Source organism: Anopheles nili, chromosome 2, assembly GCF_943737925.1.
Source record: "Anopheles nili chromosome 2, idAnoNiliSN_F5_01, whole genome shotgun sequence".
In the NCBI taxonomy this organism is placed as follows: domain Eukaryota; kingdom Metazoa; phylum Arthropoda; class Insecta; order Diptera; family Culicidae; genus Anopheles; species Anopheles nili.
The window spans coordinates 77,394,320-77,407,624 of NC_071291.1; the positions used below are offsets into that span (position 1 = coordinate 77,394,320).

Sequence of the window (13,305 nt, forward strand, 5' to 3'; positions counted from 1 at the left end):
ACCGGAGTACAGCATGCAAAACATCAAACGTGGGAGTACTCTGTTGCATGTTAGTTTCCTTCCCAACGTATTTTTCCCTTGTTCAAAAACTAGAATTCAAAAACTTTACAAAGCAAAAAGCAAAATTGAGCAATACTTTTGAGCTGTAGGGAAAATAAAATCCCTTACTCTACACCAATCCCGGTACGGTCGGATTGTTTGACCGAACCGAATGGCAGCAGATCATATCGAAAGTTTTACAGAAACTTTTTCCCACCCAACACGATGCACCATCCATTCTCTCTTGCTGCTCGTAAACCATCGTTTAGAACCGTCCTCGGTTACAGCAATAGAGCTCCTTCGCTTGTAGAAGAAGAAAAAGGTTAGAAAATCTCGAAACAATAATCCGGGCTACGCTATCGATATGCAATCCCGTAGTGAGTGGGGCGGGAGAAAGCGTGTTACAGAAATAATCCCCCCTCATGATATGGTGCCGCTGATATCGCTCGATTATTGTTGCTGTCTTGAGTCATGAATTTATGTGATTTTCCAGCTCTCTTGCTCGCCCTACGTGCAGCTGTGCTGTGTTTTGCTGTAAACAACGTATTTTAGCGCCAATTGAACGTCAACGACGTTCAACCCTCTCCGGTGCGCTAAAACATCCAACGTTATGAACCATTTGCGTCAACACCCCGATAAGACGCGAGCATGCTGCAGGGCGAAAAACAAACCAACCAAGCCCTGCAACAAATCGTGGCCATGTATGCTTTTATTTTCTAGGCACGGTTTACGATCCTAGGTGCGGGTGCCGGGTTCGTATCTACTTCGCATGTACAAAAAAGCGCTCTTTTTTCCTTGTTATTTTGTATCCTTTGTCCTCTGCAGTTCGCCATCGCGGCTCTTGTTTGTTGCTATTTTCCTCAACTGCCAATCAAAGGCATTCCGAACGGGCACATAAATAACACAATGTTTAGATTTTATCTGAGGAGCGGAGGAGCGAGTATTAAGAACGAAAAACTCTCCAGAATGCCGTTCCATTCGTGACCATCATGACGCGAAAAGCGTAGTTAAATTTATTGCAAATCGAATTTTTTCCTCCCAAAACTGCCTAAGGGGATGAAACTTCTCGAAAGGATTTGGCAGGCAAAGGGCAACAAATTCGCTTATCTTAGGTGGTTTTCTAAGCACGCTCCGAAGCGAATGTTTAGAATGAACGCTTGGGGAGCATACTATATGTTTATGTTTGTAGTAGTATCTATGAAATGAAAACTCGAGAACAATGTAATCTGATTTTTAAATGATATAGAACAATACTCGTTTACTCTTCACGAAAGAAAAGGCTAGCGTTACCAAAGAATGACGTTTTTAGCGAAACCATTCCAGATGAACCAAACGATTGGTGTGACTTACAACGAATTAGTGCAGTATCGTCCATATCAGCGGCTTTCTGTCCCTGATAAGTACATGAACAATTTACAATAGATTTCACGGCTATTACTAAATGTGAACGTGTCTGTCCACAAGGGTTACATTTTATGTAAACCCACGTGTCGTCCATGACATTAGATCCAGTGAAAGTTGAAGCAATTGAACTAAGGTCACTTTTTCAACCTCCCTCTCGGTGGGTGGGACTAATTACGTTTCAGTATATCTACGCCGAACGCATGCTAATGCCATTTGCATCGCCCATAGACTTCCGGGAAGTTTGAACTAGGCACGCTGGACTGATTCATTTAAACAGACGAGATAACCTTGGGATACGATTACCCGAGCGAAAATTTCTGCTCAAAAGAAATACACCCAGATCGTTTCACGCGTGACATAGTGATTTCGTTAGCCGTTCTCTAATTGGAATGCGTTTCATTTTGCTTGCATGGCAAATTAATTTGATCTTTCATCTTAATAAAGCCTAACTGACACCTAATAATCTTTGCGTTTACTTGAAAAACAGAAAATTGAGTTGCCTTAATTCCTCCACAAATGGTGAAAAATGGAAACTTCTTTTAATGATATCATTTTTACTGTGCGATTCTTCAAAACAATCAAACATTTTTTTTCAAGCAATTCTTTAAGGAAAACTGCAGTGTAATTAATCTACGTGCAATTGTTCAATCAGTTCAGTTGAGCCTATCCATGACATGTATGACAGCTAGTTTTCATCATCATGCCTCTCCAAAGGATAGGCTTGTATTTTCTTCCACTTCAACCTGTCCGTTCCAACAGCGAGGAAATATTTACGGAGGTGTTGTAGCGTTTTAATCTTCTGATAAATTAATTCTCTCCGCATCATTTCACAAAGACTTACCGCCGAGTATATTCCTCCACGATGCTCAAGCAGAACGTCAGCATCCACCATGCAAGCGCATGCACAGCGACAGGGCGGATTGCAGCCCAGGAGCTGATTGGCCCCATTTCGCTCATGAACTAACGGTTTCATCGTTCTCTTCCGCGACAGAAAACCGCTGCATAGAGCTGCATTCACCGGATGGCATCCATTCGTGCATCTTACGAGCGATGGACCCCCAGGAAGCGACCACATGGTTCAACGCGCTGCACTCCGCCATTGGGAAGAGCACTCAGAAGGCGCTGTTGGATGCAAACCGAGCACTAGTATCGATCATCGGCGAACTGAAGCACATTGGCTGGTTGAGCCGGCGGAGCGGTGGCGAGCAGGTGAGTACGCAGTCGTTGTAGCTTCAATATCGTCTCGGAACGACTCTTCTTCGTGGGACAACAAATATCGTGAGGTTTTTGCGCCTGCTGGATAGGCAATCTGTATGGCAGCGCTTGTGCGTCTCTATTAGTGCGCTAGATGGCGGCGTTCGCTCCGTTGTTAGCAAAAGATACTGATTCCGTCCATCCTACTGGGCCACTGTACGATGGGATGTTTTCTGCTTATCAAAAACAAGGCGAACCAAAAACCCTTTCACTTTCACGAGTATCACTGAGGCGAATATTAAAAAAAAATACTGCGCAAAACATTTCCCTGCCGCACTAAAACGCTTCGGACGGCTGCATGACAGCTGGCAGGAAAGTTTAATTATGCCGCCCTGTTTTAATTGGACACCCGTTGCATAGCGGAAGCGTACTTCATCGTTTTTTTACTTTTGTTTTATGGTAGGAAACATCCCGGGATGCTTTCAGAGGAAACTTATCTAATAGAATGGCTCGCATGCGCCGAGAGTAAGGGACTGTTGATGGGTTCTAATTGAGTAAGGAAAGGGAAGGAAAGGGGTGTTTTGAGAGATTTGGAATCACACTGCGTGGTAGTAAACGCGCTGCGCATATTGAACTTCACGAGGTCACTTTCTGGTAATCACAAACTTTTGCAACTACAAAAGAGTAAGCTGTTGTAATTGTATCTTCTGCACACAAATTCTACACATTTAACACATCATATCGAAGCGAACCGATAAAATACTTTGCCGGGCGACGCGATTACACACCATGCGGAAATTGTTAATAATTGCAGACTGTCAAATTTGACAATCGATCAGGGACGCATATCCCTCTCGCGATCCGAACAGGTGCCAAACAACTGTGATAAGCTCATATTGTAATGTCATATTGTAAGCTTCGTAAGCTCATCCGGATAAACGATATTTGCAAATTTTGATAGAAACATAGTACTAATTGTGTACCGTCTTAATTATTTTAACATAAATGTATTTCTCGATCCAACCTACTTGGAATGTGTTTCATTTGCACTACGATTTCGATTACGGATGCGTTCAAGTTTTTTCAATGTATAATCTACCATATACCATCCGTACAACCGTACAAAACCTCATTCCATTATAAAGAAAAATAACAAATAAAAAAACTACGACCACAATTGTGTATACCAATCGACACACTAAGAAGGCTCCATGAAGATACCACGCAGACGGTGCATTGCTAAAAAAACGAATCCACTAGTAGGTCACGTCGGTCAGAACGGTCGAACTGGGTGGGAAACTCATCAACTTTTATCTTTACCACTATTCTACCATCGTTGGGGGAAGTTTTCATTGTTTTTTTGTTCCCCCTTTGCTTACTTATCGTTCTCATTTTCTTTCACATCTCCACAGAATGGCCGTTCCAGCTCCGAGAGCTCCGACGAGCTGGACAAATGGCAATCGATTTTCGTTGCAGTAACCGATCGAGAGCTGCGGTAAGTAAAATCCATCGTCATATCAACCATGCTGCACTTTTCCAACACGACTAGGGTCCTGTTTTGTCTGTGGGGTTTTAAGTTTATCCATTTTTCTTCGCTTCTCGTCTATGTGTCTGAGTCTGCCCGTTGAAGGAAATGAAAATTGAAACCGGTCTGAAAACGCCCACTCGCAAGCAAGTTTACCCCTCGGAAAAGTTTTGTTCCCCTCACACATTTACGATTATCGTACAATTTCAGCTTGTTTTCTTTGTTGTATAGTACAAATCGCAAGAAATAGGGACCCAAATAAAACACCCTAATGAGAAGTTGTGAGGATTGGATATCTTGAGTCCCTGAGGGTAAAGGACCTTATCTCCTGTTCTTCTTATCCTATCATCTCAAAAATCACTACAGTAAAAACGCTTATGGTAGCTTCTATCTTCATGATAATAATATACCAATGATTGTTGCTACCAGGAGTAACAGCTATTTTCCTTCTCGGTCATATACTTGGAGCTTAAAAATCAGTCGTTCAGAAGAATAAAAATCGGTAAATTTGCATCCTTACGGTGACAAGTGAGGATTTTTTTCAGTGCAACTTTTCTATCTCACAGTTGCAGCTCTGGCATAAAATTTTTTATAAAGAGCCGTTTTATTGACCTAAAATACATTAAAATTTCGCATAAATGACACCTGCCTAGTATTATTGTAGGGAGCGCATTGACAACGCTAAATACTTTCCCTTCGCAGAGAGGATGCCGCGTTTCCCTTTCCGGTTAAGCCTCATTTCATATGTTTGCTGCGGAAAACTTTCCCCGAAAACACATCGGTCAGAGCGGTTTGAGCACTGAGCCGATCCGTGACCTCCGTAAGCGAAAGGGCGCTTCGTGACGGCCGTTCTACATGTGCTACGAGAAACGCATGGTTTCATCGAAGTTGATCCCTAAGATTGTTTGAACATCAGGCACATTTAGTGTGTCGTCTGCGCTGGCGCTGGACAAAGTCAAACCAAACGTTTGCACGCCCGAAATCCTGCTCATGGTAGAATCCCTCCCGTGAAACTCCTTCACTTTCGGTTCGGGTGGTAAGAAACTGGCGCAAAAGTCGCTGATTCCTTGGACGTAGAACTTTGTCTTTCTCTATCAAAGCGGAGACAAACTTGGCACTCGGTTCTTCGAGCACGGAGAGCGTGGAATGGTTGGAAGCATTCACAAGCAGTCACGAACTTCGGCAAACAAGAAGAGATCGAAAACTTCCCGCACAAAACAACACATGTCTCGGCTGGTTTTGGTGCCCTGCGCTAAACTAACAAGTCGAACAAGTCGTTCCGCATCAACTTCTGGTTCCCGTGAAAAGGAACCCACTCACGTTATGGTTGAATCGTGCCGTACTAGCCGTCGGCCAGGACAAGCCGAATGTTCACCACGAGTTTGGTCGCGATTTTCCGGCACATTGATATGCGCTCGACGCGCCAAGACAAACGCAGACGACCGGTGTTGGCAAACGGCCATTTTCAGTACTGCTCTTGAACCAACCACGTTATCTGGCGGCAAGGTATTTCATTTTGCTTCCTGTCTCTTCTAGCCATGTTCCCATGCTGTCACCCAAAGTTGTTCGTAATAAATTACGCATAAAATTCTGCGGTTCATAAATGCTGGCTGTAACCTCCGCTAGAGATCAACGAGACTGATAATAAAGACGCCATGATGTGGTTTCCGCGGGCCAACAACATTTGTAATTTTACAAACACCGTTTTCTGATCGTGCTCAAGTTGCTCTTTAAACAGAACCGTAATGACAGCGCACGGTAAACGAGCGTTACAGAATTCCACAGGTTCCCTATATTCTCTGCTCCAAAAAGCACAACAAGTGCGTATGTTTTGTGAGTTAGAACGTGTGTGTATCTGAGAAAGAGAGAAAGGAATTGTGTGTCCTTAAAATTCGTTACCATTGGTTAGTACAAAGTTCGAGCCATATTACTCAAACATAGCTCGTAAGGGTTTAAGATGGGTTTGAAAGGATTTAATGGCATTAAGCTATGCGGAGCCTGAAAAGCTCACTGTTGAATGTAGCGATTATAAAATAAACTCGATAGGAAGCCGAGTTGGTGATGCATAAAACGCACATTTTAGCACTTTAATTCCAAGCCTGTGGTGAGGAGTTTTCCATAGCCTGCGAGAAACAGGTGAGTCATGAATTTGTGCTCAACGTCACCTTCTTACGATGCTGAAGATGCTTAACTTTGAGAGTTAGCCATGCGACCTTAAATCCAAAGCAGTGTCAGAGTCAGCATTTAGCTTGCAAGAGCATTCATTTGTCGCATCAAGATAACGTTAGATGACGTGGTTGCAATGGATGAAAACGTAATTGACCACGATGACCGCAGCAACGATGCAAGCCATAGAGCAGACTACGTAATTCCTCGCTGTTCCAGCGGACCAGTGAACGTATATACCGACGGCGATGGATGTTGAGAAGTCGCCAGAACGTCACAGAGAAAGGCGAGCTCCCTGTCTGCTTGATTAAGAAACATCGGGATCGGGATGTCCAACCTGCCTGAACCTGCCTGAAATGGGAGAAATGGCTGTGGCAATCCCCGCAACACCAAAGAAAGGGATGCTCTTACGCAGCCGGGGATTGATAATAGACCTTCCGTGTGACTAGAGTGCACCAGCTAAAAGGTACCTCGGAATGCAAGCTGCAAGAGGAATGATTAATTTGATTTATCCTACTGCCACCGCGACCGCTACCACAGCGAATGGAATGAACCGAATTATTTCGAGCATGCTACCCCGGGCATCCCTTCGGATTGCATGAATTCGCAATTGACCATCGAAATGGAACTTGCCCGATACAACACCGGGATGTCACAATTCCTCGCATTCCTCCGCACAATGACTTAGGAAGTACGTTGCAGGCATAGTACGGCATTGTCAGCGGCCGGCCAGCAAGTGGTAGAACTGGCCAATTAAATTCAGCATACGACATGAAAGCACACCAAAAAAAAGACTCGCTCATGCGGTGTACCACGTATTTCCTACTTAATCCTAAGGACTGTTATTGTTCTATCTTAAAGCCTCAAATAAGTTCATTCCACAGGCATTGTCGAAGGGTTATTAAACACGTTCGTATGCGGTTTGAAATATATCCTTGCCGTTTGGAATAATCTATTGCCATCTTTCGATCAAACAAGGTGCATAGAAGCAGCATGGAGGGACGAATTGAAAAGAACTTCAAACTATTCCACCTACCCTGCAGTGGAGTTTAATCAAAGATCATTTACACGCGCCAAAACCACTGAACATGTGCTCAATCTCGCTCTGTCTCCTTCTCTCTCGTATCACACACAAGTATGGAGAGAATTTAGGCCACCGGTTTTCCATACGTACAAGCTCAATCCCCAGCGAAAGCCCTCTTTTGGGGTCTGCTTGGAATACGAGCCGGATTCTCGAGAATCGATTCCGCGCCCCACGCGTTTGTCGTGCAAACGATGCGATAAATTGCCATCCGGGAGGGACTCGCTGCGGATTACGGTTCAAACCTTCGGTGCCTTCTCGGAAGTGATTTGCCATCGGGTCGAGGATTCGAGCAATACACGGGAACGACGGAGGCGATATCTGTTTCGTCCTGTCGCAGCCCTGCCTTCATAAGGACCACCGGCCGGCGGGTGTCACCGGCAAGGCGTCCCCGTTGGTTAGGAATAAATAAATCCCGCCAAAGAAATGACAGAACCCGAACCCGAACGGCAACGATAATGAAGGTGCCGAGGAAAGGTGCGAATGAATAATCAAATATGTAAATATTTTCCCGCCACGAGAGCACCGTTCTGCTTCCTGTTCGAGGTTGGAACAGCGCGGAACCAAAGCAAAATGGCCGCCGGGAGGGATACCGAACGGGGAGGTTAATCGAAGGAAAAACGATCCGGACTATAGATCAATCCCCCGGTGGAAGGGTTCATGATGGAATCGAATCCTGATCCTGCGATTTGGGAATCTTTTGAGGGCAAATTTTGAAAGGGATAGAGAGTTTCGCTAATTGATGTGCTACGGCAGCTAAATCGATTCGTTAGCTCTGCAAACACGCAAAAATAAACAGCGTTTATCAAGTTGGTATACGGAACGTTAGCGTTCTTTTCGACACGAACGCATTAGCAGCTCGAATTTCCGCTTAGCTTCAGCATTAAGGATTTGCCAGTTTCTAGTTTACCGGCTCGATAATATTTGATTCAACGCAATATCCGCAAGGTACATATATCATCCCACAAGTGATGTCCCCTCTTTTTGCGTAATTCAAGGCTCCTACAATGCAACCAATCCGATTCGACTCCATCCAGGATGCTTAATTATCGCCGGAACAGAGCAGCATTTCAGGTCCATCCAGCTGTAGTTTTCTGATTTCACCCCTCACGCACACCAAGTCATGCACGATGAAGGGACATTTTGCAAACTCTCCCCGTTCGGCAAAAAACACTCCTCCGGGCAAATGCTTGCTTAATTACTGTCAACATAACTATTCCGTTTTGTTTTAGTTTCTGGTGCAGTTTTTTGTGTCGCTTCCTTTGAGGCTCCGTTCCCTTGGCACCCAGTGGCCTCTCGTTATTCCATGCTGTTGAGCGCTTAAATTGCACGCCGCTACATTGTGCAGACATTTGTACATTTTCGGGAAGCCGTTTTCCATTTTTTTTGCTTCGATTTCTCGCTCCTGATAACACGCTCACCCACGAATCGCCTTTTTTTGCGCCCTACACCGAGAGTGCTACTCAGCGGGGACAGCAAAGTGTAATGAGAGTGCAACTCGATGTGAAGCACTTTCTAAAGCGGCTGCGCTTGTTGGGCGATGGTTGACCGCTTCCTGTAGCTTCAGCGTTTCCTGCAGCTCATGTACGTTCGTGTCTGTTTGCTCTTCCACCCGGACCGTAGGGCCATCCCGCTGAGATGCTCATTTTTACTACCATCTCCAAGATTCCACGGCTTCCATTAACGGTCGTCTTTTTCGTTGGTGACCCGCTGGGAAGGGTTACGCAACGAGGCAGGGAGGATAGAAAATAAATAAAAACGTACTGAATGAAAAATCGCGAAGGTAAAATTAAACACCGGGAAAATAACCGCGCCCTGCCGGGTGCATCAAAGCAGCCGCTGCAACCTTGAACGCTCCTTTTCTCCTTCGCTATCCAGCTTTGCAACTATTGCGTGGAAAAGAAGCGACGGTGAAGACGGAATCTAATCTTGAAATAATTTTCCTTGGCGTGTTCCTCGAATTTGGCTCGCAGTCAAATTGAAATATTGCGAGTACTAAGCTCATTACGGAACCGGAGCGAACAGTTTCCATTTACCTTTTTTCCAACTTTTTCCAACGGTTCGCTTGTAAATTGGTGCCCCTTTTGTTTGCCTGGACACTGGCCGGCGTTTTTATTTCCCTTTTCCGTTGTTGTGCTGGATTTTGTGTTGTGATTATCGCTGGCGTGCCCTCATCCCACGCCACGTTTCCGCGCTCATTCCGTTATTTTTACCCTGAATACATTCAAAAAGGACTCCTCATTTTTTACTCCCATTTTTACATTCATGTTCTAGTTTTTTTCCCTTTTTTTTGCTATCCTATCCGGGCAAGAGTACTTCATATATTTTTGCGTGTTTGTTGTTTCGTTGTTTTGTTTGTCATTGGTGCACTTTAAACTTTACTCCCAACGCTGATGTTTCGTACCCCGTTATGTGTGCCTGTACACATTTATTTCGCAGCCTGTACGAGAGTGCCCCCTGGTCAGTGGAAGCGTGGGGCAGACCATTCGAGAGCTGTCCCCTGGTGGCCACTCGCTTGGCCGGCGCCGGTAACACATCCACCGTGAGCTCCAACTCGGTAGGTAGATCCTTCCTGGAAGGACACTAACGAACGCAAAATAAAAACCAAGCTCCCTCAAGGTGGGACTCACGATCTCCGTTTTACATCTCCTGTCTTTTTATTTCTGTCTTTCTCACGTTCTCCTCCGGCCGGCGTGCGTGTGTTTTTCCACCTGCCCATCAGAGCACACACTCGAGCGTGTTTTGCATCCGGTGCGGTACGACGCGAGGAGTCGTCAGCCACTGGCTGCGTTCGGAGACGAATCGGGACATGGCGTCGTGGGCCCGAGTACTGGTGCAAGGCTGCCACAACGCCATCATCTGCCAGCGAGAGTTTTCCTTCCGATGTCTGTTTCAGGTGAGTTCAAAATTTACGTGAGCACAAAAAATAAAATTCCATGCCTTGCGCCGCGTGACACGGGAAGAAAATTAACATAATTAGTCATCGACGCCGGATTGGCAGGCCGGTTCATAATTAACAAACATCGAGCCGGAAAGTGGCCACCTTGCAGCGGACCGAATTGATTCCGCGTCCTATCATTCCGATAGCAGTGCCATCCATTCTCATTCCACCGAAATAAGCATTTAAACGAGTATTCGCAGCGACGGTCCAGCGGCAGCGCCTAATCGTTACATAAAGCGTGATCGATTTTGCTTTAATTCCCGCACCGCACTCGCGAGCTCGTGGCACGCTTCCAAGCTTTATCAGCCTCACGGTTTAATTAAAACGCTCACCCACGCTGCTCCATGCAACAGCAGCGGCTACACCTTAATCCCAATCGTTCAGCCCAGGTGGCGTTTGTACGTGCGTAAGGGTTCGGCCCTGGAAAAGCGCGGCGCGTTTTTCCCACGTGCACCGCACGCTGGCGTGCTGCTTTATTGACACGAGCCACATTTAGATCGCCAATGGTTGGCTAGAGACGGCAAGCCACAGGGACGCCCTCGGTGGAAAATACCCCACGCGTTCCGGTGCGCTCGAGCGCGTTGGGGGGGTTTTCCACCCCACGTCCGGGCCGGCTAATCGCCCGTTTCCGTTCCGCTCCGTTTCAGCGTTCGCGAGGCGAGAGGCCGGCTATGCGAGGCAGGCTTCCAATTTCCGCCAAGCGGGATTAAAATCCTGGAATCGAATTTGGCGTTACCACGCCGCTTCGGATATTAATTGGCCGCGTGGGTGGCAGGTGGCTTTCGATTAAGTAGCTCTGACACCTGGGAACACCGTTCGCTCCAGCCTCCCGAAGACCTGTGAGCTTATCGTGCCATTACAGGGAGCCCATGGGCGATAGCTATTTTTAGGACAAGCTCTGGTTCGGCCATTTCCCGATGATGCTGTGATCATGGGGTTCCTGGTACGGGTGAATCCATCGGTGCAAGGGTGCGCCCTGCCTGCACGCGTGGGAAGTAGTCAATTTAGTAAAACCCTTTCCGAAAGGTGGCGCGCGAGTATCGAATCCGCGGCCTGGTTCCGCTTGGCGACTAAAGCGATTACACCGGGGTGTCAAAATACGACAGCTAATCGAAGCAATCACGAGAGCTTGGGGTCCGCGCGTGTGAAATTTCACTATAGAAGCATGGATCTGTAAGGCGAGCCTGGGTGCTGGGAATGCTAAACTCTCTCGGGACAATGACAAAATGGCCAATGAGGGCTTCCTGGAGGGGGTCCTTTCTAACATTTTACCGCCCTAAGAGTGTCCTCTTTGACATCAACACTGCTTAACGCACGCTCTTCTCCGCAGGGACGCCCTTGTCAATTAATCGTGCACCTGGACCGCGGATTTACGCTGCTGGACAGTGGTCTCGGCCCGGCATCGAAATCCCTCTGGACGTTCCCGTTCGACAAGCTGAAAGGCTCAGCCGACGATGGCAACAAGTTGCTGTACCTCGACTTCACCGGCACGGAGGACGGTGCGGAACTGGTAAGACTCTTTTAAGCGGTGACAAAAGCTTGGCCCCGGCCAGCCGAGGTTCACGAGCGGAATGTGTGATTTGCTCTCCCCCCATGTGGCACTGAAACATATCTCACTTCGCTTTTCCCGCACCCGTACCAGGAGCTGGACATGGAGTGCTGCCCCAAGCCGGTCGTATTCGTGCTCCACAACTGCCTGTCGGCGAAGGTGCACTCACTAGCGTAAGCACATGCGCTGGCTCAGCGTAGGACTGGTGTACGCCAGAACGCTCGATAGCCGCCCGTTTAGCTGTTTACCATTTTTACCGAGCTTCCGTGCGATGGTACGAACGCGCCGCGGTACGAGGCTCGGCCCTTTGATGTAATCTGTAAATATGGTCACCAAATTGTCAGCCGGACAAGCTGTGAGCCCGTAAGGAGCTTTGCGCTGTAAGGACGACTTGCATTAAGATTTACGTCACAGTGCCGGTTGTTCATCGCATCTTAAGGTTCCGCAACGTTAATGGACGCTCATCCTGCAGGCACACCGTTGGACAGCGTGCTCGTTTTGTTATTCGTTTGCGTTCAATGATGTTGAGTTTCTTTTTTCGTGTTGCTCTGTTTGTACTATTTTTTTTTGTTGCTGTTGTTGTTGAAAGCTTTTGCTCCTGGACGACGCACATCCCTGATTTGTAAAATGACGACTGCACCGAAGGCAACCAATTAAAGTTAGTAGGGCTGCTGTTGGGAGAATGTCGAACTTATACCCAATCATTGCACCGAATATTGCACCAGAACATGACAGATTTCGATTCGTTTTCGAAGAACGTGCTCCGCTTCACGGACACTGGACATCTTCGTTACGGTTGAGCATATCGGTTCTGAAACAGCTGCAAACAGAAGCTGCCGGTTTTGGCTCTTCGGCACAGGTTCCAATGATTGATGTATTGAAATTGAAAAACTTTTGTGACAGCTTCTGCCACTTTTCGTACAGCATTGCGAGAATGAAGCAATTTCGGGCTAACGATCGGTGGGGAAGAGGGAAACTTATTACTAAAACTTACCTGTTTTCAGAGATAAGAACCAAAATCTAATCCCATCCAATGCGTTGCAAGACGTAGATTTTTTTGTGGTAATTTTATTATACGTGCCTGTAGGCAAATTGTGTTCATGTATTCATCGTAGGCAAACTTTACTCAATGGTCATATTTTTCCCTTTGTTATTGGTTCGCTTCCATCACCACAACGTCTTCTTCTTCAATGCCAAAGAAGAAAACAAAGAAAGGAAAATGCAAACTTTGTCTTCACAGGTTTTACGCCCGTGCCGCGTTCTCTTCCATTTGACGCGAAGTTATTAACTGTCACTTTTGCATTTAAACATAGAAAAAGATTCTCCAAGTACAATAAAACAACACCTCTCGCTTCCCACTACTGCGTGGTTCTTCTTTAACGTCCTTGTTTTGAATTTATTTCAAA

At 46.4% G+C, this 13,305-nt stretch overlaps 1 protein-coding gene across 1 annotated transcript in view; it reads left to right on the plus strand.

Annotated features, from left to right (window-relative positions):
• Window positions 1-12,076, plus strand: part of LOC128730725 (beta-1-syntrophin) — a 49,402-nt gene extending 37,326 nt beyond the window's left edge. The window contains exons 5-10 of the mRNA XM_053823804.1: window positions 2,435-2,652; window positions 4,050-4,132; window positions 9,849-9,966; window positions 10,132-10,305; window positions 11,681-11,860; window positions 11,993-12,076. Coding sequence (XP_053679779.1) covers window positions 2,435-2,652; window positions 4,050-4,132; window positions 9,849-9,966; window positions 10,132-10,305; window positions 11,681-11,860; window positions 11,993-12,076 — 857 coding nt within the window. The remainder of the gene's footprint in view (window positions 1-2,434; window positions 2,653-4,049; window positions 4,133-9,848; window positions 9,967-10,131; window positions 10,306-11,680; window positions 11,861-11,992) is intronic.
• Window positions 12,077-13,305: the final 1,229 nt, after the last annotated feature.